The 25,143-nt window shown below is 41.6% G+C and overlaps 1 protein-coding gene across 2 annotated transcripts in view; it reads left to right on the top strand.

Moving 5' to 3' along the window:
• Window positions 1-25,143, top strand: part of fibcd1b (fibrinogen C domain containing 1b) — an 89,523-nt gene that overhangs the window by 23,517 nt on the left and 40,863 nt on the right. The window contains exons 2-5 of one of the 2 annotated variants that reach the window (XM_029444888.1): window positions 848-931; window positions 5,291-5,770; window positions 13,061-13,220; window positions 19,408-19,544. In XM_029444888.1, the coding sequence (XP_029300748.1) occupies window positions 848-931; window positions 5,291-5,770; window positions 13,061-13,220; window positions 19,408-19,544 (861 nt within the window). The remainder of the gene's footprint in view (window positions 1-847; window positions 932-5,290; window positions 5,771-13,060; window positions 13,221-19,407; window positions 19,545-25,143) is intronic. The other variant, XM_029444889.1, reaches the window with a different exon arrangement.

Below are 25,143 nucleotides of genomic sequence, written 5' to 3'. Positions count from 1 at the left end.
ATAGAGAACACATTCTGATACATTAATTGCTAATGCTTGCTGCTTCAGTTCTTAAGTGCGTGTGTGTGTTCGTGTGTGTGTGTGTGTGTGTGTGTGTGTGTGTGTGTGTTTGTGTCGGTGTTATTGTCCCAGGCTAATTGAGCAATTCCACAGTGGGGGCAGTGGGGTTTTCGGTCACAGAACGGCGTGCCCTCCTGGAGCAGTTAGAAAGCCCCCACTTTAATAATTACTGCACTTTTTTTCCTGTGCAGCAGCTACAACTACTCCCAGGTGCAGACAAGCACTAGAGGCACATATACTGCAGCATGCAATGTTCACATGTTTTATGCAGACACCCACATTCACTGTCATACGTGGATGTTTGCTTCTACAGTTCACACATGCTGCACCTCCTCTCATTCAAGGCTATTGTCATTTTCATTCTTTTCATTTTGTATCGGGTGCAGGAGGGAACTCTGTGTGCTGATATCTTTGGGAAGATGCATTGAGCCTGTAATAAACTATTGCATTCAGTGATGCCTTTGAGATGTACAGATGCCTGTTCAGATCTGTCTCTGTCAGTGTGCAGTTGTGTGTGTGTAGGTGGTTATAGTGTATCAGTGCCAGCACCATTTATCTCTTAACAGTGATTTTAAATCAGATTAAAGGGCTTTGGCTTCGAAAATACGCCCACTATTTAAATTATTCTGTTATTTTAAATTCTCTCTGTGTGTATTTGTGCATGCAAGCATGTGTTTGTGTGTGTGTGTGTGTGTGTGTGTTTGTACGCATGTGCTTGCATGCTTGACTGCACATGTGACTTGAACAAACACCAACACTGGTGGCCCTGTCTGTTTGTCCCATGCAGACGTTCTGTGAGTGTGTGCCCAGCTCCTCCCAGCTCAAACACCGCTGGTCAGACTCAGAAACTGCCAGAGAGACCCCGGCCAAGGTAAGGCCCTGTCACCCACAACGTGCTGTGTACATGCTCACACAGGCAGATACGCATGCTCACACAGGCAGATACGCATGCACACCAACACATGCTTTTGTTTCACAGGTTGTATCAGATTTACATAATAAGTGAATGCACACCATTTGTAGCCCCCGTACTTTGCTCATTATTGTTCTCAATTAATATAAATGGTCTTTAAAAATGACACAGAGACACAGACATCTTCAAATCTGTTTGACCAAGAGCCCAAAACCCAAATATATATAGGACATAACAGATATTCACATAGGAGAAGCTGGAACCAGTGAACTTCTCTGTGTTGCTTCACTGTGTGTCCTTTGTATGCAGTTTACATTTCCCCACCTTGCCTCCAATAAAAAACCAGGGCACACTATGAATAGTGTCTTGCACACCTGCAGAGGGGATTAGGTATCATTGACGACAATTTTCATCACAATCCTCTTTCTCCCTGCTTTGGTGATGGCACTGCGAAGGATTATTGCACATTACACCTGACATGTTGCACTGCGCAGCAGCAATGGCACAACCTCAGCTCAAGTACCCTAACACAAGTATTAGACAGGATTAGGCCCTGCAGATTCTTTGAACTCAGCGGTGTGATCATGTCTGTACCAGGAACAGGAGCTTGATTACATGAGAGAATGTAGGAGGAAGAGTTGAATACTGATGTGAAGTATTATTCAAGCTGCCGGTGAATGAAATGGAAATTTAATTGGTAAAAATGTCTCGTTTTAAAAAGGAAATTGTGACTTCATTTGTCATGCTATGCATATGTGTTCCAATTCAGCATTTAAAGATGTCTGTGCCTTTCTATGTGCACTAGTTAGGTAGAGGAATGCAATATGATTCCTATTTAAACATCAGTGTCAGTATATACAGTAAGATTGTATATATTTGTGTTATGAAAGGAAGAGAGAGACAGAGAGAGAGGGGAGAGAGAGGGATAGACATAGAGAGAGAGAGGAGAGAGAGAGAGAGAGAGAGAGAGAGAGAGTTCGGAGGAGAGATAGCTCGAGGGAGAGAGATATATAGAGGGAGAGCGCGACAGCAGCAGAGCGCGTGAGTCATGTGAGATAGAGATAGCGATGACCAAGACATATCGAGCTACCATAAGCTACCAACAGATCTCATACTATCTAGAAGACGATAGAGAGAGAGAAGAGACAGAACAGAGAGAGAGACAAAGACACAAAACAGAGAGAGAGGAGAGATAGAGAGAGAGAGATAGAGAACATAGAGATAAATAGATAAAGATAGACAAGAGAGACATATAGACAAACAGAAATAGATAACACCAAATAAAGAGGAGGGAGAAGGAGAGCATGCGAGACTCTCGCTGGTTTCCTGCTTATCTAATGAGAAAGACAAAGCCTGTCGTCCAAGAACTGTCTGCCAATGTTCCTGTGTGGGAGGAAAACATCATTTTCATAGAGAAGACTTCTCTCTCATTCTCTGCCTCTCCTTGTTTTTTCTTGTATATCCAGCCATCAGAATTCCCCTGCTGTCCTCTCGTATCCCATGGTGTGGCATGAGGAGAGACGTGAGAGGATCTGAAAGTCAGCCACTAATTACAGAGAGAGCTCCTGCTGTGAGATTGAGAGACTCATTTACAAAAAAACAAAAACAGTGTTAAGATGCTGCCTGTGCTCCATTCTCAATGTCATTACCCGACTGCAACCCTTGAGCTGAGTTGATAGATTGTGTTTTCTGAGGGGACGTAAGGCAGGTAGCTGTTCTATTTATATTGACCATCGGAAAAACAAATACGGCAGCTTTTCTCCCGGCGCCGCCGAGGTGCCACAGTCAATGTGCTACCTTAACTGACTTCAGTTAGCTCCTTTTTACGCCCAATTATTGGTTCCAATTTGTACCTTAAACTATCAAAAAACTTTTAACTTGTGGCTTCAAAGGTTAACATCTGGGGGAGTCACTATGCGCCTGTAACGGTTTCATCACATGCACTGCTTCTGTATATGTGTCATTCTGAGTGCATGTCTGTGCGTGTCTCGCTGGCAGCATAACAGGGACCACGATATATATTCTGTTAAATTAACAATCAGTATGCTAGCGATGAATATTTAGTGCAGTGCCAATGATGGTTTCCACTGATGTCTTGGCCCGCTGGCGATAGAGCTCAGTGAAAATGCTCTAATGTTACACTGCAGCCGTTCTGCAGCGTAAGGCCATTATACACATTATGTGCAGCACACACAGACGCCCTGCCACACACGCATCCACACAGTCACAATCACTCGGCTGCACCTGCACTCCAAACCCACCGGAAGAAAAAAAAGAGGAGCTAAAAAACACTGTTTGACGGGTAAAGAGAGATTTCATCATGCAGTTGGGGTCTAACATCTTAAGTTAGAGCGAGGAGAAGAAATGTTACGTGCGCCAATACTTCCCTGGAGCTCTTTTCTGTGATGATGTATTTGGATGAAAAGCAGGAAGAAGTGGGAAGGTTCTGACAAAGTAATCCAAGTTCTTTCATGTGCAATGTGTGTATGTGCTGTCTGTTACAAGTATTTGGCAGAAATGTGTGTGTGTGTGTGTGTGTGTGTGTGTGTGTGTGTACGTGGATGTGTGTGTGGTTTCTAACCCATTTCGACAAATGCTATAGAGCCTCGGGGCAGTTTGCAGTGACAGTGCTTCTATTAATGCCAGCGGTGTCCAGATAGCAGCGCCCACATTACTGTTGCCCCTGCAGAAAAAAACATAATGCATTAATTTAATCAATGCACTTTGTACATCCTACCAAATAGATTGTTCATATGACAGGAGTAAAAAATAAATAAATCAAGACAAATCCATTATGTGTTGACGGTAGTGATTTTCTCCTCTTCTCAAATTAAATTTTTTGTTCTGCCCAATAAAGGAAATATTTTTAATTTATTAACCAGATACATTTTAAACGTTTTAATTTTAATTGAACAATTTATTAATTTATAACTTATTATTATAATTATTTAATTTTTGATTATTTTGCCAATTTCTTTTATTATCAATGAATCGTTGGGTCTTATGGGCTTATTTCTTTGTAGAGCATATAAGCACAGGATTCCAGCAGGCACTCTAGTAAAATGTGTTCGCTGGCTCCAGGCATGGAGGTTGTGTCTGCCCATGTGCATAAAGCTAGAGGGTTTTAAATGAGGCCCACATGAGAACGCCATCCTCAGGCCTTTTGTGTATTTTTAGTTTGGCTCAGGATTGGACCACGGAGCTGTCCAATCATCCCCAGACCTCAAACGGTACCTTTTTCATTTTGATGACAACACTATGTGTGCTCATATGGCTCCCATATAGTGTATGCCATGCACGCTTATTGTCCACAGCGCCCATTTTTCAATTCTTACATGGACAAGTTGTCGGGGGAGTTGCAGCTTTTTTTTTACTGTGGGTAAACACAGTGGATAGGAGTATTTCCTGGACAACACAATTGATTTTCTTCACATTAAAGAAACCATAAACCTCTCTCGTAAAGCAGACCATTAGCTGTCTATTAGTGTGCTTCACTGTGCTTGTACAGCCAATTTACATATTAATGAGCTTGCAAACACTCGCACTTCCATATGCAAACAGACAACAAACACACACTCACACACCTGCCCACATATCCTCTCAGAGAGAACATCCTCCAGTGCAGAAAAAAACAAAATCAGTTGCTGATTCATTTGGAGGAAGATATGGGGGAGCCAGGCATTGTTAATCATGCGTAGTTGGGCCATATTGCTTTCTTCTATCCATTGCTAGTGTTCTTGAGAAAATGGAGCCAGATCATAAAGGGCCATCATATAGGCCTTTATAGTCCAGTTAATGGAGACCATGTGACTGGTAGAGGTCTGCCTTTTTCCTCTAAGGGGATTCTACTCTGTTCATTCTTTTAAATTATATAGGCTGTCTGAGTGTCTTTTGTTTTACTTTCTCTTCCTGGCTACCATTGTTTCAGGTTTTATTGTTGTCCTTCCTGCCTCTGAAATGGAAAGATGGAAACATCGGTGCCCAGAGGTGTATCGGGCTAGCATCCTTCCTCTCCTGCACCACCATTACTCTGTTGACATGCAGGTCGTTTGAGGGAGTTTTGATTTTCAAGAGGACTGGCAGTTGAAGGAATCAAAATGATGTTGCCACATAAATCATTCAAAACTACATTCTGACAGATGGGAATATGTTTATATTGCCGAGCACTGAGCATCTGGCATTCAAAATATCCCCAATGATGGATAAAGTCATTTCTTTTTGAATAAGACGGGTTTTCGCTGTGGCTTTTTGTGATTCTAACACCTACATTTTTCTTCCTCCCTCTCTTCTTCCTCCCCTCCTCCTTTCTACTTACAGAGGATGAGCTGCAGCTACCTGCTGTGCACTATTCTGCTCTTCGTAGCTGTGTTATTGGCTGTCACTGTAACCGGCACCATCCTTTTTATGAATCACTACCAGGCCCCACCCATGTCCGATGGCCTACCACACATCTCTACCAATCAGGATGAAGCCAATGCCCTGGTCACCGTTGAGAGAGGCGATGGCTCTCGCATCAACATCTTCATCGACCCCAACTGTCCCGACTACAACAGTAACTTTTTGCGCCTGGAGGGCGTGCAGACGTCACTGCTCCACTCACTAACCGACCACGACTCTGATCTGAAGTCGGTGAAAGGCCAGGATCGAGCTCTTCTCGTCAGTCTGGCTGAGGAGGTGGCCAAGCTGTCGGCCCACGCGGGGCAACTGAAAATGGACTATGAATCGTTGCGCAGGGGGCAGGGCAGCCTGGGGCAAGACCTCAACACGCTGCAGACGGAGCAGGGACGCCTCATACAGGTGAGACATGCACACACGCACACACACACACACACACACATACACACACACACACACACACACACACACACACACACACACACACACACACACACACACACACACACATATGCACACAGGAAGAGGTTTTTTTAAATATATATTCACAACTCACTTTTCACATGTCACAGCTGCTCTTTTATTAAATAAACTAAACGCTTATGTTTATCTAATTTATGTACACGTTTCAGTGTTTACTTTGCGCATTCACATTCTCTCCTCCGCTGTGTTTTGTGAAGGGCGGGGCTTCGCTCCCGACACACACACACACACACACACACACACACACACACACACACACACGTGCGCACACACCTACAGTCAGAGATAGAGCGGAGGAGAGGAGAGGAGAGAACTGCCCCTTCTTAGACAATTAGTTTTTTTCTTTTATGATTTATTCATTCTGAAAAGCTTTTTCCGAAGGAACTTATGAGCACATCTCTGGTAAACAGAAGATTTAAAATGGTGCTCTTTGAGAAGGAACTCAGTTTTACAGATCTGTCAATTAAATCAACTAATCTATTAGTCGACAAAAGTGTTCGTCAACTAGGAATTTCTTGAGTGGAGGACAGCTCTATAAAAGAGAGGTGGTGTGTTTATGATTTTATAAATTAAATGTATTGAATGTGCAGAATCCATAGCATCCTTCTCCTCTTATTATTTATAAAGTAGTGTAACATTCAATCACTAGTGTATTACAATGCATTATCTCCCATTGTTCAGTGGTGATTGGTGCTCACTTGTTGGGGCTTGACGAAGAAGAAGTCATGAACCAGAAACGTGCAGATTATTCTTTTGTGAAGAAAAACAATGCAACATGTTTTAATTAGTTTCTTTGGTGTTTACAATCGAACGTAATGGTGATTGGTTGAGTGTTAAACAGAGGAACTGAATCCAGCGTGCAGGACGAACTACCGAAGTCATGACTTTGAGTACTGGACGGAGGTGCTGGGCTGGGTTGCGAAACACCTATCAATATCTATCGATCGTGAAACAACGTGTAACCGCTCACTGGACTTGATATTCTCATTTAGTCTTTTTCCTGGCTGCAAAATCAAAACACCATCATTCACTAATTTAATGCCAACTCGACCATGTTCATTTCTCTTTGCACTGTACGAGCTCAATGGTGTCTGGATTAAAGTGCAAACAGGGCTCGTGTTCCTCTAAGTAGAACTCGTTCAGTGGAGTGTTTGAAGATGAGGTCACGGGGGAACAAATACACATCCGGATTCAAGAAACAGAACAAGTTGCACATGAACTCAATGAGATAACATGATGTTTTCCTCGATGTGTAAAACACACTCCACGTTGGACGAAAACACGACTGCAGCCCCCTTTAGTTTCGCACTGTACACATTGATTTATTGACGATGTGTTTCCTAAATGTGCGTGGAGAATCTTCACACTACATGCTCTTTTAATTTTGGCCCATCAGGTTCTGTCTCTGTATTCTGCAGTAAATAGATTTCATAGCTGCCAGACATACCGCTCAAACAACTGAATAACGCTAATCCTTTCTCTTAGCCAGATGTCTTTAGCTCAGGGTTCAACATTGTTTAGGAATCACTAAAAACAAAACCCCTCTCTGGATTGGTTTGCGCTGGCTCTGTGGGCTAAGACACCATGGGTGCTGATCGGTATACAATGGAGGCAGAAAGAGGGCTTGTCCCTGCTGCTGTTAACGTTGTGTAGGTGGCATCGCGTGGCACTGGGGCTACAGTAAGTGGCGGTGGTGCTGGCAGCCCAGACAGTCCGGGTGATTCATTTCCTCTTTGGAAGCAAAGCATGTGGTGTGCACATCCTCTGTTTCTGCCTGACACCATGGTGTGACTGCATGATCTATGGGCCACCTGTGGCTAGGACTTCAGATTTATACGATGACACTGGGCTTACTGTGCCGGCGTTAGTAATGGCTCTGTGTGCTGTGCACCGCAGCCCCCTGAAGAACCCTTTCACATGCCCACGAGGAGATAAGCAGGAGAATCTGATTGCATTGGGTTTAGGAGCGATGCGGTTGGGTTTTTGCACAACGCAGTTATATTCATTTGTCACAGTCAGTGTTTGCAGCTTCGAATAGAAAAGTTCACATCTGTATTCAAATGAACCACACTGATGGGACCAGTAAAGTATAGCGCGATAACAATTCATTTAACTGATAGCTAGGTTTCAGCGTTAAGGACGACAAGTTGCAGCATGCTGCTCGTGTTTACTCTAAGTGAAACATTTCTTATGATGCTGGGACTGGATTTCCTCCTTCAGTTACGCCTGAATGTTCGAGGGCAAGGAATTGAACCCTGGAGGGTTTTTATGGCTTGATCTCAGATTTACAAATCTGCCACTGGCAACAACGTATCCCATGATTTCTAGATGCAACCTGAACAGAGACATAAAGACATTTAGTACCTTCATTAAAACTGTTTCTGTGTCATGATCCAGATTGAATAATCAGAAAATCCAATTACATTAACCGCACAAAGTAGTTGAGTTGAGCAGCTCTATAAAAACATTCCAATAAGATGATTTAATTGACAAATACAGCCAAAGAACAATTCTGGTTATGAAAGACAATGAATGAAATGTACACAAATGTTTAAATAGTTCAATTTCAGCGTGACTAGTGTTAATATACTGATAATAACGAAGAGACGTTAGTAGGGATAATGGCAGATATCTAATATTCTATAACACACACACACGCACGCGCGCACACACACACGCACACGCACACACACACACACACACTCTGTAGTCATCACCTGTAGATAATAGGATGACCTCATAAAGCAACTCCCTGACATTCACCTTGCCTCTCTGACTTAGTTGTCAATTTCTAAATACACAGAGTGTGTGCCGGTTCCTCTGCGATGTGTTGTCAGTAACAGAACTGCGTTGCTCTATTTACAAAAGTGAGCACAAACCTCACAGTTTATGTAAATTCAAGAAAAAAACGTTCAACACAAAATCTAAATTTCCAGACTCTCAAAGTACTTCCTGTCGTACATCCTCACATATACCTATCCTGAAGGTTCTCAGCTCTGTCTGCGTTGATCTTTCTCAGAGTAACGTGCTCAAACCTTTGTCAGGGGGATGAATTACATTCAAATTGTTAATGTATTTTTTAGCTCTGACCAGCAGTGGCAGCCCTGTGCATAGTATAGTGGGTAACGCCCAGCAGCGAGGGGTTTGCCGATCTGCTCTCATGCACCCTTCAGCATTAAAAAAAAAAATTGGAAGGGCTAGATTCCCATAGCAGGAGTCCAAATGACATAAAATGTAGTTCACATATTCAACTGACTTGACATTCAGTTTTGCACAATGTCTGGCTGCCAAAAAAAGACTGCAAGGCTGCAAGGAAGAGCATGACTTACTGATTTCCTTGAACCGCAGGTCCCGGTTTGAACTGAATTATGTGCCTGTGGAATATTAATGTTTTTGACTGGTGGCACCCACAACCTCTGCTGAGGATCTCCTTGTAGCCTTTCAGCCACCGATACAAATGACTTCAAAACCTCAAAGAGTGGAAAGAGATAAAAGTCACATGAACGGCGGAAACCTGATTCAACTACGCACCTGGGGAACTCAAAGGAATAAAGAATATGAGACTCTGGAGGGTCCAAACCATCGTTAGAACGACACGGAACAATGTAAATATAGTTATCTTTCAGGTGAACTGAATGTCTTCCTAAACTCTTGGGGAGTCGAGAGGGAACGTGCAGGCACTCACTGAGTGTGCGATTCAAGTCCACCGTGCTGCGAGTGGATCAGGTCCTTCCTACATCCAGGCCACGGTCAAACCAAACACCGCAGCTCGCTCACTTCGCTCTGCATCGCCCAATCGATTCGCTGCTCCCTGACTGCGAGTGGGACCCAGATACCTCTCAAATGAAACCCGACTGTTCGCTGTCCTGGCTCCTAAATGGTGGAACGAGCTCCACATTGATATCAGGTCAGCAGACGGTCTGTACACCTTCCATCAGACTGAAAACTCACCTGTTTCAACTGGACCTTGGCCAATAATAAACAAAGTATTTTGATGTTCTGCTTTCTGTATTGTAGCACTTTGTTTTGTTTTGGCCTATTTGAAGCTAAAGTCCTTGCAAGATTCTCACTCTTCTGCTTGTATCCTCATGGTTGTTTGCACTTATTTTAAGTCGCTTTGGACAAAAGCGTCAGATAAATGAACTGTAATGTCAAAGTCATTTGTCTGCAAACAGTATCTGAAGTAAGTGAAGGTTTTAGTTGAGTGCATGCTCAGTGATTCGTTCACCGAACTTACTTTACCGTGAACGTGAGCCCCGAGCCCCTCCCTCTTATGTCTTGAAGCAGGGAGTAGTACCAAATATGGGAATTAGATGAAACTGAGTGATTCAGAAGCCTGAAAGGAACTGCTTCCCCCCGTCTCTAAACCACACATGTACACAATCAAAAGACCAGAGACTGAAATGAATCAGATTAGCTATAAAAACGTTCCCTTTGTGTGTGAAGGTGCTGTCCAACATATAATCTTTAATTCATTGTTTCTTTTGTGTCTCTAATTTCTGATTTCTGTTTAATCAGAAGGACGCAGCAGGTGCAGCAGAGCTTGTTGTTTGTATTTAGTGATTTAAGTCGAGTAGTTACGTTTAGTCGATTGACATTCACATCTTTTATGAATCTAAAGTGTTCGTCCTGTTATCGTTAACTTCCTGGATCCAAAATGTGGATTTGTCTTAAATAAATGATCTGCCCTGATGCTCATGCGAAGTATTCAGATTGTGACAAAGAAACAAGTCATTTCACTCCATGCTGTAACATTATTAAGTATTTACAAAGCATGGTTATGTTTCCTCTCAAAACACTGTCCAGCAAAGTAAAGCTGTTTGAAGTTTTCTCATTACATCTCAAACCTAGTTACTTGGATTTATAAGTGAAGTATTGGAATAGTTCAAATGTGCTTCAAGGGGTTTCAATTATTTTCAACTTGCAAGAGCTTCAGCAGTCAAGAGGAAAGAGTGGGCAACGTTTGGATGGCTCTTCTCACTTCTCTCATTTGCTCCTCCGGGCTCCAGTTGACTGGACAGCTGCTGTGTGTGAGCAGAAGATGTTTTATTAGTCAGAGAGTGACTGAGTAACTTGTTTAAACTCCTCTCTCTTCTGTGACGTTACCCCACAGGGACTCGCCGTGTGGAACATCCGATTAAAGGCCAACAAAAACCTTTTTCTTGTGTGTTTTAACAAAACTACTCAATCAAGTTAAATGTAAACTGTATTTAAACTACAGTAATAAGTCAACCCCTTGCATGAGTCTGCAACATGTGAAAACACACACGTGCTTGAGTGTAATGCTTGGTAAGTGCTGGGGTTTGACTGATCCTGTGAGCCAATGGAAAGGATGCCTAATGACAGATAATTACATCATGTGTCAGTCAAGACAAAAGATCCGGCTGCAGACATTCCTCTGCTTGTGTCTCTCACTTTGAACACACACACAAAACATGCAGTGTGCACGACGTTGTGTATGCATCCGCGCGCGTGTGTGTGTGTGTGTGTGTGTGTGTGTGTGTGTGTGTGTGTGTGTGTGTGTGTGTGTGTGTGGTACTTAAATATGTTGTTGTTGTTTATGACTGTGTGTGTGGGTTAAAGCCCCAGTGCCCATGTAATATGATTGCAGTGCAGCTTGCTGTGCCTCAGAGGTGTGTTGCATAGTTATTGCGGCCAGGGAAAGGCCACCGGGGTTTCTGTCTAACTCATTTTTAACACCTGAATATAGCTGCACAGACACGCCTTTGATAGAAGACTTTCAACCCCTTATATATGACTTTGAGCAATGCAGGGCTTTTTGTGTGTTTTTCAGTCTGTGTGTGTGTGTGTGTGTGTGTGTGTGTGTGTGTGTGTGTGTGTGTGTGTGTGTGTGTGTGGAAGAGAGAGTTGGAAGAAGCTCTAAAAGAAAGGGAGAGAGAGAGAGAGTCTGTGGGTATATGAGGAAGATCAAGGATATGTTTCATACCTGCAGAAGTATAGTGTGTGTGGGGCCCAACACATGGCTGTGATAAGATGTTGGCCAACTAGGGCATCACGTGAAAACGACCTTTCGGCAAAGAACAAATATAAATATAAAGTGCTGCAGGTAAGAAAGTGACCACAGCACATGAGAGAGGTTACCCTGCTCTCTGCATACATTCATCACCAGCCTTCCCAATGGGAGCTTGTGTCTCACAGCACTCACCAGGGTGCATTATGGGATAGGATACCATGTCTTTGCACGACAGGACGATACTGTATCAGTGGTTATACACTATATATGTTATCCCATTAACTACAAGCTTTTTACATATACTTACTTAGCTTTCATTTTCAACATACACAACTCTCTCCCCCCTCAAAACTTATTTGTTCAAAGTCATTTTGTTCCCACACTGTGAACACTGTCCTCGCCGGTGCGTTCAAGGTCGCTCTAAAATCAGATTTCCTGCCGAAAAAGCGCTGCATCCAAATGCGCTGCAATAAACAAGCTATGCACCGTACATACATTATGCAAGCATGGATTTTGTGAGATAGATCTAGTGACCTTGTTCAATTCCTCACAATATACACATTTGATGCGCTACTGTGAAATGTCAGCTGGCGGTTCATCCTTGAGCACTCTGAAGTCCCGTCTTGCAGGTGCATTACTATGCGGATGTGATGTAACTCTGACAAAATCAATGTTTTGGATTGCTTATCTTTAAGTCATAATCCGTAAGCTTCTGGTTGATCATGTGACACCTGTGTTAACTGGTGATAACGCTCAGAAGTTCTTAACAATACGAGTCTCAGACTTCCGTTCCAAATGACTCGAGGGCAAGAGATGTTCTTTGAGCCGCTACTTCGTCAGAAATACAACTGAAGAAGACGAGCATATTTTCTTTATATGTCTGAAAGTCAGTTATACAAAACTGTGTATAAATGTGTTTTTCTGTGAATGAAACAGCGTTCACATCCAGTGCAGGGAGGCCGGAGTATGTATTATGCACATGATCCATAAAGTGCATCAAAAACTGCTTTTGTCAGGGATCGATGATTATTACTCTCAGAAAGATTTACACGTCTGATAGAATATTCTTTACAATGTATTAAAACAAATGGAAATCAGAGTGCCTGGTTGTAAACACACTTTGGGGAATGATCAGAAGTATATTAAGTCTTTACAGCTTGCACTACTATGTGTGTGAATTATACTGTTAATATAATATTTTCTGTCGTTAATAAACTTCAATGTGTGTTTTACAGCTGCTGTCCGACAGTCAGATCAACATGGTGAAGGTGGTGAACTCAGTGAGCGATGCTCTTAACGCCATGCAGAAGGAGAACGTGGGGCTGAAGGCGCGTGTCAAGGCTGATTTGCAGAGGGCGCCGGTCAGAGGGGCGCGATTCAAGGGCTGCGCCAACGGTAAGAGAGATAAGGCGTGACTTGACTATCTGTACCTGCACGTTACCTTGGATCTGTGATTCTCAGTCTGTCCCACTGTCTGTGTATACATCTCTGCCTTCCTATGTGTTTGACCTTCTGCCACTGCATTCTGCTCCATGTCCTGATCCCGTCCTCCGTCTGCCACATTCCACTCTTCTGCAAAAATGATATTCCAGCGTGGTCTGTCATCCATTTTACCTCATGTTCATTCAACATTACCTCTCTCGGTAATATCAGTGTGTTTCCCTGGGCTACACCTCGTCCACATTATCCACTGGCCTTAGTAGAGATGTGGAATGTTTCACTGTACATGAGAAATGACTCGCACGCCCACTGGGCCGTGGTGGCGAGAGGCAGGAGAAGGGCCCGAGGCATCATCCCGCTGGAATGCTTTTAACCAGGCTCAGTACGTCCGACGGCATTCCCCTGTTGGATTCCGCCTGCATAGGTAGCACAGAGCAAAGGCTGCTGCTGAACAGCACAATGCAAACACTAGAGGTCTTACACATCTGTGAACAGGAGGGAATAGGCAGGTACTTTTTATTTTTGCTCAAAGGAACTGAACAGCTCCACATGACCCATCGGGTGTGTTATTAATTGATATTACAAAGTGTTTAAGCTGAGCTATTAGCCGGTACACCTGCTATGAATCAGCTGTTGTTTCCTACAATTCTAACCTGAACCTGAGGATGCTTTGATCTGAGGATCCTCCCAGCTGGACGTGCACTGGAACACCTCCCTAGGGAGACGACCAGGTGGCCTCAAACTAATTAAAAAAAACATGGAATTATCAGGAAACTGTTCTTCCTGTTTTAAAGCGTAGCATCTCTGCAGACGTGTGGCTGAAGATCTGTCCAAGGTGCTGACCTCCTTTCACACCTTCCAGCATGTTCTGAAGCAGATTATCTGAAGCAATCAGGAAACAGTTAGCTGAAACACGCCAGAATCCCGGGTGGCAATAAATTATAAACGAATTGGTCGAGAAATGATTCTTTAGATCTTCGGCCGAATAGTGATCTCAGAGAAAGCATTATAACGCTGTTGCTTAATTATTTCTTCGAGCCTTTTTTAAATTTGTTGTCTCCTGGCTCCATATTAAATGCAACAGCCACGGAGAAACATTATTGTTTCCCATTGCTAAGGCAATCATTAGTAACCCCCCCCCCCCCCTGTATGCACATTGTATGAGGAAAACACAATTATTCACCATATGATGCGACAGGATGTGAAGCAACACAACATTCCTGAAAATCCTCCAAAGAGAGATTGAATATTATGAGTTAATATTTATTGCAAGGTTATTGTTTGTCTTAGCATTAGATTAAACATGTGTTTTTGTTATTCTGTTATTAGGGAACATGTCTGGTAAAGTGTTTATAATAAGGGAGGAATATTTATGAGCTTTGTGTATTTTCAATATGCATTCCTGGACGACACAGAAGGTTGTTGTGATGATTACATCGGCCATGTTGCTGCTGCAGGAGTACGACTCGTGTCACGCCGACCCGACCGTCCAGATCAGTCAGCTGTCAGTCACATTACACATCATTGTTCACTATTGTTCTTGCATGAGCAACACGTTGCAGCAACTTTATTTGGGAAAGAAGTGTAAAATGCACATAAGTTGTTGGGATAAATCTGCAGCCCTATTAGCCATCAGACAGATTGAGCGACGGCACACTGCACCGCTGAAAGCTTGAATGTACTTTTCTTTGTCACATTGGCAAGAGAGAATTCAGGAGAATCAATATATCCTTGTTAGGGACAAACAGAAAGAAGCATTTAATATTCCTGTCCTCGCTACAGAAATACCTAACTTGACATTATACTGTCCAGGAAATAACAGCAACAACAGCTGTTATCCCCCTTTACGGCTCAATGTGCAGCTCTATTATAGAACCAGGAAGTAATTCAAATGCATCTTTAAGAAGCGAGTTCCCAGGTAGGCTACAATAACTGTTCTGCTATGATGATACAAATCAGGTTTCAGGGAATATTTCTCTGTTATTTGATTTGTAATTGATCTCCACTTCATGTAACTCAGAGAGCTTCACATTGACCTATTTAAAACACAGCTACGTAAATGTCAGGAGTAAAGCGGCACAACATTCACACTAATTGACCAACCAGCATCGAGGTCCAGCGCCACGAACATCGCGTCACATCTGCTCTGCTCAAGGTGTGCAGGAGTGTTTGAAAGCAGTCTTACACAGCATCTCCATAGCATATAGTGTAATGCAGTTCTTTGCAGGTTTCCAGAGCTTCAGTCAGTACAAACTACAACAAAGCAGCCGGCGGCAATTCAGTGTTTTTGTGAAGCAGCCATGACATTTCATCAAAGACATCAGCAGAGAACGAGAGAACTGCCAGAGAAACGGCGAAAACATCAGAGCCGTTCTAAATTCATGTACGACATACATGTTCTCTTAATGCCCCTGTTTATTTATTATGCGATGTATCCTTGTTTTTATTATTATGTAATTCTTGTGTGGGTTAGCTTGCTGTTGGCTATCTGTTTAGAAAAGACAGTTTTAAGATGCCACTATATGCTAAACTAGACTAATAGATACTATGATATATTGTTAATTCTGACATAAGGGTCAATGTGCCAGGTACTGACCATCTAATATATTAAAATATATAATAAATATGCACATATTCAATATTTCATGTATTTCCCTTTACGGCTTTGTGCATATGTGTTTGAGTTTTAGTCTTAAGCACAACCACAAATATGTTTGACTGCCTGTTGCTGCTGTTGTGCCTGTGGATATTTGAATTACTCATCCCTTTGCTCTTTGCATTGGATTCCCATAAGAGCATATTCGAGTTTGCAAGTTATATGAAGCCCAACTTGACAGCAGTGAAGCCCCTCTCAGCTCCGACGGTAGCTGAGGTTCTTAGTCGTATGAAACCGCTGTAAAGTCCTTGCAGCTCATGGACTGCCTGACTTTGCTGCACTGTTGCACGCTGGCTTTACTACTGAAAAGATTTACAAGTAGAATCTACTTCCTGTTGTCAGCAGGGAGAATGTAGGTGCAAGTATCGGCGGGACATTGTGTAGATTCTTCTTTATTATCATTATTCCTGCTGCCACATTAATTATGCAGTTTTGTGAGCGTTGCTTTATGAAACAAGACGAAACATAAACAGAGAAGTTAGATGCAGGACATGTGCATGGTTGGAAACAACTGTAATATCTGCCGGAGATGAACAGTGTTCGCTGGAGAAGCGAGGACAGGGTGCATTACAATGAGTTCAGCTCCTACTGTGCAGAGCCTGCGATGTCACTGTGACTTACTTTGAAGAGTTTATGAGACGAAGGACTTTGTAGCCAAGCAGATGAGATTCAGAGCAGGTAGTTTCCTCAAAAGTCCTATTGCACTAGCAAATACACACACACACACACACACACACACACACACACACACACATGTTCACATGTTTCTATTTGTGCACACATGTGTATCCAGACCCAGGTATTCTGTATGATGACCTGTAACTGCCAGAGTTCCACTGTTGTGCAAGAACTATTACAAACTAATCAATGAGCGACACCACATGTTCCTTTATCGGCATAAACACGAGCACTCTTTTGATCCCACATCCTGCTGCCATAAACGCTCAAAAGTGCAACAAATCCGCAGCTGAAAATAATGTTTCCTCCTGTTTGAGGATTTGTATTTATTTTTTATAAAATAGATTTCAGTAGGAACCAGGAAGTCAGAAAGTATCGAGAGACAGACAAATTTTTTGACTCTCTGCTGATTTTATTTAGATATAATATTAATTTATAGAATTAATGGGACCATAAAGTCGATCAAAAGAAAAATATTTTGATATTTTTTCATACAAAAATGTCAGAAAATGCAGTTTTCAGCCTCAAATACGGAGATTTCCTGCTTTTCTCTGTTTAATATCATATTTAAGTGAATATATTTGGGATGTTGGACAAAACAAGACATTTAAACATATATATTTCACTATTTTCTAGCATGTCAATAATAATCATTAGTTGCTGCCCTACTCCATAATGTTCATAACAGGCAACAGGAAAGTGGATGTTGAGGCTAAGTGCACCACAGACACTCAGGCTGGACAGCTGAGGGGGAGTGGCATCAGGTGCACAGGTGAGGATGGGAATCAGGTGACGACGTCCTGCAGGACAGGGAAGGGACAGCAGGCTCTGAAGTGACAGAAAGTATTAGTGACTGACAAGTGATGCACCCAATCCAACTATCTGTGGAGCATCGTGTGGGTGATGGGAGATAGCTATAGGTGACATGTTGTCACTGGAAAAGAAAGGTATGGATCGTGAATAAATTAGCACGCTATAGACCAGAAATGTTTAATTTGTGTTAAATGATGTGTGAACAAAGATGTGGAGTTTAAGTGGACCTGGAGTGTCAGTGCTGTCACGAAGGGGTCCTTGTAAGAAACAATGCTGTGCTGTGAGGGATCATTAAACGGAGAAAGTTTGAAAGCCCTTGTTACAGAGGAGCACATTCCTAACTAATGATGGTCTCTTTTTGTCATTTCCCATGAAACCCAGACAGCTTCAGATTCTTCTGTAATGAAAAGCAGAGCTGGGAAATGTTACCATTTATGTGTGATGATGATAAAAGTGATGGAGGCTTACACGCAGATCAAACATTTCGTATGGTGTGGGGACTCTAAAGAAATCTTGTGTTTCCTTTCAAGTGCTATCGTGGCTGTTGTACATGCAAGGGTTTGACCGTTCAAGGCTGACGTGCATAATATATTACATTGTCACCATCACAGAGTTCCTCTGCTGCTTCCTGGGGAATAGATATCCCCTGTGTAACACATGTTTCTCAGTCCCAGACAAGAGTGCGACTGTTCTGCTCTGCTGTAGCTTATAAGCTCCCTGTCGCCGTCTCGTTCTCTGCACTGACTTTCCTGAATCCTCCATCTGTCTGTCTGTCTGTCACACACTCTCCCTGTCTCTCTGTGTGTGTGTGTGTGTGTGTGTCGTATCACTCAAATGTACATGTCATCCCTGAGCCGTACTTCCTGCTCTCTGACTTCCATTACGTCTTCTGTTTCCTCTATTTTCCTACAACTTGTGTAATCTCAGATGTGTCTCCGTGCTATAAATCTGCGTCTTCTCTGCGGCATCACGTCGGCGCTCACCCCGCGTGCCTTTATGTCTTCATTTCGACCTACTTGCGTTCCTCCTTTTTCACTTTTTTATTTTTTATTTGTTATCTTTGCCGCACTTAGACTCCGCTGTCCCACGGTGTCATCTATCACCCTCCCCCATCCATCTCACCATCTATCTTTTCTGCGTGTTCCTTCCCCACACACACTTTCTCTCCCCCCTCATTGCTCTTCTCCGAGTATTCTTTTAGAAAATAATTAACTGAGCCAAGACTTTCATTTTTACAGTATGACTTTATGATAGGGCTGGGCCGTTTCACCAAATATATATATACATTTATATATAGTATATATATACACATTTATATATAGTGTGTTTATATATATATATATATATATATATATATATATATATATATATATACTATATATATACATGTATATATACATTTATATACAGTATATATATATATATATATATATATATACATTTATATATAATATATATATACTGTATATAAATGTATGTATGTATATACTGTATATAAATGTATATATACATTTATATATAGTATATATATATATATATATATATATATATATACTGTATATAAATGTATGTATGTATACATACATTCATAAATATACATTTATATACAGTATATATATATATATATATATACATTTGTATACATATATATACATTTTTATATATATATATATAAATATAATACTTATTTACATACACACACATATACATAGACACTTACTTACATGTTGTACATACTTACTTACATACACACATACACACACATACACACACACACACACACAGTCTTACTTGTTTACTGTCTCTGGCTGCAGACAGAGAACAGCTGTAAATAGTGTTATCTCAGGTTTCCCTCATCTCGTCTATATTACTGATTGTACTTTACCGCTCCAAGCAACCAACATATATATATATATATATATATATATATATATATATATATATATATATAATGGAGCTAATTTATTTCATGTCTCCTGACTCACCTCTCCCTAGGCTCACGTCCCCGTGACTGTGGTGATCTGTACGCCAGTGGTCAGAGAGAGGACGGCATCTACTCAGTGTTTCCTGTTCACCACCCCGCAGGCTTCCAGGTCTACTGCGACATGACCACAGACGGAGGAGGCTGGACGGTGAGTCAGAGTCACACACACACACACACACACACAAACACACACACACACACACACACCTCATGAGCTGGATGTGTATCTACCTAAAATAGAAACATTCACTCAGTCTCTTTTCACCAGGGTTATAATCAAGATGGAAATGAAAACAGGGCAATGAAAGCCTTTTCACCATGTGTGCTTTTACAAATCTGCTTTTATTTACTGAGTAACCCGAACATAGAAATGATTCACTGAGCATGAATATCTCTAACTGCAGCATGGGTTCAATTAAAATCCCAGTCACGCAGCAGCAGAGGTCCTGCACTGTGTTTCTGGGCACCTGCTGTGTTTACGGTTGCTCTGCCTTAAGAATCTCGTGTGTCAATCTGAAAAGGTCTCATCAAAGTTGTATCGCAGAAAAAACGAGGAGATCTAAAGCACACGTTTCCTGCCGACCTGTTTGAAAACGGTCCAATATCTTTCTGTTTCTTTTTTTCATTTAGCAGACAGAATAGTAATTAGTCACATCTAAGTGAGAATGTCACGAGGTAGAGCGAGACAAAGAAAGGGAAGGAAACAGAGATGCAACACGACGGCAGAATATGCGATGAGTCATGATTTGTTAATGAGATGATGCTGAGATGACTTACGGCACTTTATAGGGAAGACAACATGTACAGCCAGCTCATACAGCTTCCATTTTGTATGTGCAAACCAAGAAAGCAGAAACTGTCTCCTCATCTCTGACCCTTTACGTCTGTGTGTTCTAACATTTTGAGGGGATTTAGATTTTATAAAGTTAACAAAAAAAAGAAGATACTTAGAGTTTCTTTAAGTGTTTTTTTCTTCCTTGATCAAACATCTGTCAGTTGTCTTGGCCTCGCAAAAGTAAACGTAGTTGTTTAAGTGAGACTGTATACTGGAAGCACTGTGTCTTTCGGGAATGAGAGACAGCGAGGTGAACAAACATTGACACTGAGCTGTTTGAAGTTATATTTGGAAATGTGGTTTAGATGTATTTCGCTGGGAGTGCACACACACACACACACACACACACACACACACACACACACACACACACACACACACACACAGAGCCATTTATTTCCCTTTGTTCTGAAGTATACTGTAGCAGTCCTCAGGGAAAGAAGAGCAGTTCTTAATAGAGAACTAAGGCCGTGTAACGCTTAAACAGTTTGAAATTTCAGCTCCTTGAATCCATCACAACTTGTTTCTTTCGCAGGTTGTGATGCAGCGTAGTAAAGCATCAAGGGGCTGCTTCTGAAATCTGTCCACAAGTATTCAGGGATTGCAAGATGTATACAATGAACTGCTATGGAAATAATTTCAGCTTCTTTCCTGCCATGCAAAGTGATGCAAGCTGCACGAATAACTCCTAAATGAATCTACTGCCTTTTAGTTTTAATCAAATCTGCTTTCGGCTTGTGATAGTGATGCTGTCATTTTTCATGCATAGTTTTTACTTAAGATGGACTTTTATTAAGGCGGCCTCCCATGAAGGTGTGAACGTGTTTAAAAAGTTGTTTAAAAAGTCTCCATATTCTTCACTAACGATGAGTTCTGGGACAATCTTTGGCTGCAAACGTGCAAATGTAGTTGTGATTCTTTACACTTCTGAACTGTTAACACGAACAAAAAGCATTTTCAAAACACACATAGCACATATTCAACTCCAACTCAAACCCTGACATTCAATTGTGTGTGTGTGTGTGTGTGTGTGTGTGTGTGTGTCTGCTTGTAAATCAGTGACTAACTGCATGAGATAGGCAAGGTTGTACCCACCTATCATCAAATGAAACAAAACTGTCAGAGTGACAGAGTACTGAGCACAGCATGATGGGATAGAGCGACAGAGCACACTGTCAGGGGGTAAATGCTTTTGAGTGTACGTGTGTGTGTGTCCATGAAGTAATGTGCCAAATAAAACAATCGCTTGAGATTACAGTTTAGCTTAGCTCGCTTTTCACACTGTGCACAAGTGTTAAGTAACGGATCTTTAAATGTTGTCCTAAAGAGGGATTTACACAGCAGCTCAGATTGAAGAGATCATGTAGCCTTTACTGATCCTGCCTGGTGTGTTGACTGATTGTGATTACGCTTGAGATCCTCATTAAGAGATCGGTGTGGTGAGATGCAGCAGGGGCAGGTAGGGAGAAGGGATGCTCAGTGAGTTGAGTGACTTACTGTCTGTCTGACGGCTGAGCTTAAATAAGGAATGAGCCATATGCCGCCACCTCATTAGCATACTTTGACATATACCGTAGCACTGTTGCTGCTGCAGACAGACCGAGAGGAAGGGTGGGAACAGAGGCCAGCAGAGAGTGTGATTCAGAAGAGAAGGCCTCATTTAAAAAGTTGGAATGTGGAGATTTACAGAGCGACTTCTTTTTCTCCCTCCATACTGTGAAATCCATTCATTCAGATGTGACCTGCGATACAATCTTTCTGTTCTGTGTATTTGCAGTAAAAACGTTAACCCCAAAGGAGCCTCCGGGATAACACGTCTGTCTTAAGTCATAGTGACAGGAGGAAGACAGTTGTAGCTGTCACTCAGCAGAACTGTAGCATCAGTCAGTGACGACCTTTAGCAGGAAGTCTGTTCATACATCCGTTCATATGTCTGTTCATACGTCCGTTCATACGTCCGTTCATACGTCTGTTCATACGTCCGTTCATATGTCTGTTCATACGTCTGTTCATACGTCTGTTCATACGTCCGTTCATATGTCTGTTCATATGTCTGTTCATATGTCTGTTCATACGTCTGTTCATATGTCTGTTCATATGTCTGTTCATATGTCTGTTCATATGTCTGTTCATATGTCTGTTCATATGTCTGTTCATATGTCTGTTCATATGTCTGTTCATACGTCTGTTCATATGTCCGTTCATATGTCCGTTCATATGTCTGTTCATATGTCTGTTCATATGTCTGTTCATATGTCTGTTCATATGTCTGTTCATATGTCTGTTCATACGTCTGTTCATATGTCTGTTCATACGTCTGTTCATATGTCTGTTCATATGTCTGTTCATATGTCTGTTCATATGTCTGTTCATATGTCTGTTCATATGTCCGTTCATATGTCTGTTCATACGTCCGTTCATATGTCTGTTCATACGTCTGTTCATACGTCTGTTCATACGTCTGTTCATACGTCTGTTCATACGTCTGTTCATACGTCCGTTCATATGTCTGTTCATACGTCTGTTCATATGTCTGTTCATACGTCCGTTCATATGTCTGTTCATACGTCTGTTCATATGTCTGTTCATACGTCTGTTCATATGTCTGTTCATATGTCTGTTCATATGTCTGTTCATATGTCTGTTCATACGTCTGTTCATACGTCTGTTCATACGTCTGTTCATACGTCTGTTCATATGTCTGTTCATACGTCCGTTCATATGTCTGTTCATACGTCTGTTCATACGTCTGTTCATACGTCTGTTCATATGTCTGTTCATATGTCTGTTCATACGTTCGTTCATATGTCTGTTCATACGTCTGTTCATACGTCTGTTCATACGTCTGTTCATACGTCTGTTCATATGTCTGTTCATATGTCCGTTCATACGTCTGTTCATACGTCTGTTCATACGTCTGTTCATACGTCTGTTCATATGTCTGTTCATACGTCTGTTCATACGTCTGTTCATACGTCTGTTCATATGTCTGTTCATACGTCTGTTCATATGTCTGTTCATACGTCTGTTCATACGTCTGTTCATATGTCTGTTCATACGTCTGTTCATACGTCTGTTCATACGTCTGTTCATATGTCTGTTCATATGTCTGTTCATACGTCTGTTCATACGTCTGTTCATACGTCTGTTCATATGTCTGTTCATACATCTGTTCATATGTCTGTTCATACGTCCGTTCATATGTCTGTTCATACGTCTGTTCATATGTCTGTTCATACGTCTGTTCATATGTCTGTTCATACGTCCGTTCATATGTCCGTTCATACGTCTGTTCATATGTCTGTTCATACGTCTGTTCATACGTCCGTTCATACGTCTGTTCATATGTCTGTTCATATGTCTGTTCATATGTCTGTTCATATGTCTGTTCATACGTCTGTTCATATGTCTGTTCATATGTCTGTTCATACGTCTGTTCATATGTCTGTTCATACGTCTGTTCATACGTCTGTTCATATGTCTGTTCATACGTCTGTTCATATGTCTGTTCATATGTCTGTTCATACGTCTGTTCATACGTCTGTTCATACGTCTGTTCATATGTCTGTTCATATGTCTGTTCATACGTCTGTTCATATGTCTGTTCATATGTCTGTTCATACGTCTGTTCATACGTCTGTTCATATGTCTGTTCATATGTCTGTTCATACGTCTGTTCATACGTCTGTTCATATGTCTGTTCATACGTCTGTTCATATGTCTGTTCATACGTCCGTTCATATGTCTGTTCATACGTCCGTTCATACGTCTGTTCATATGTCTGTTCATACGTCTGTTCATATGTCTGTTCATACGTCCGTTCATATGTCTGTTCATACGTCCGTTCATACGTCTGTTCATATGTCTACATATACACATTCACTGGAGTTCACCAGAGATTTGTTTTGCATGTGCACACATTGAGTTTGTCACGATGCCCAACAAGGTTTGCTTTAGTTTTAAGAACACGTCCATCGTAGGCCATCAGCTAATGCAAATATAAAAACATTTTCTGAAACTATTTTCCATAACATCGCTCTGCATGATGCACAAACGAGCTGTCCCCGACACAACCCACAGTTTCTAACTTTATAAATGAGAAATGGGTTTATAAAACCAGGCAGTGTGTAAAACTAACCACTGAATAATAAAGCCTATAGTAGCTCTTTCACCTGTACTATAAATAATTGAATGCCGTTGTTCGACATAGGTGACACTGCTGCCTCATCTATAGTTTTTGCTGAATGTTTTAAGTAGTAAGAAGGAACTGTTTCCCCCCGGGGTTCAGAAAAACAGAGACGATGTGTACCGTGGCTGTCAGGTTGTTTCAGAGAGAGAAAACAAGAGACGGGGAAAGAATATAAGAAGAAAATGTCTCGACTAAGTAGCTCTGAGGTGTTGTAGAGTGGGCCGACACATCTACAGTAACGAGTGTAGCGTGCTGCACAAGTTTTCTGGGCTGTATGGATACAACGGTTTGTATATATATATATATATATATATATATATATATACAAACGTATACATGTGAACACAAACATATGGAAGAACATCCTCCCGGGCATAATGACTCAGATCACATAAAAAATGTATGAAAGATAATTATTCCCCTGTTTTCTTTTACGTGCAGAACTCAGACAAAACAAAACGAGGGGGCACACTGTAGGTTTGTAAGACACTCTGGTTATATTTAGCTTCAGATACTTCTAACACAGTGCCAGGTGTTTGTTATAGACCCATATAGTGTTCCAGATCACCTATTTATCTCTGAGCACAGTGTTTGCTTTACAGAGCCAGCCATTATATCACCACTGAGACGATAAATACCACAGCATGCAGTAAAATATGGAGATTGAGTGATTGATGAAATCTGACAGTCGTTTTGTCAGCTGTTGGAGTCAGGAAATTCAAA

The sequence above is a fragment of the Cottoperca gobio genome, chromosome 12 (genome assembly GCF_900634415.1).
Source record: "Cottoperca gobio chromosome 12, fCotGob3.1, whole genome shotgun sequence".
Lineage (NCBI taxonomy): Eukaryota > Metazoa > Chordata > Actinopteri > Perciformes > Bovichtidae > Cottoperca > Cottoperca gobio.
This window is presented reverse-complemented; position numbering and strand designations above follow the sequence as displayed.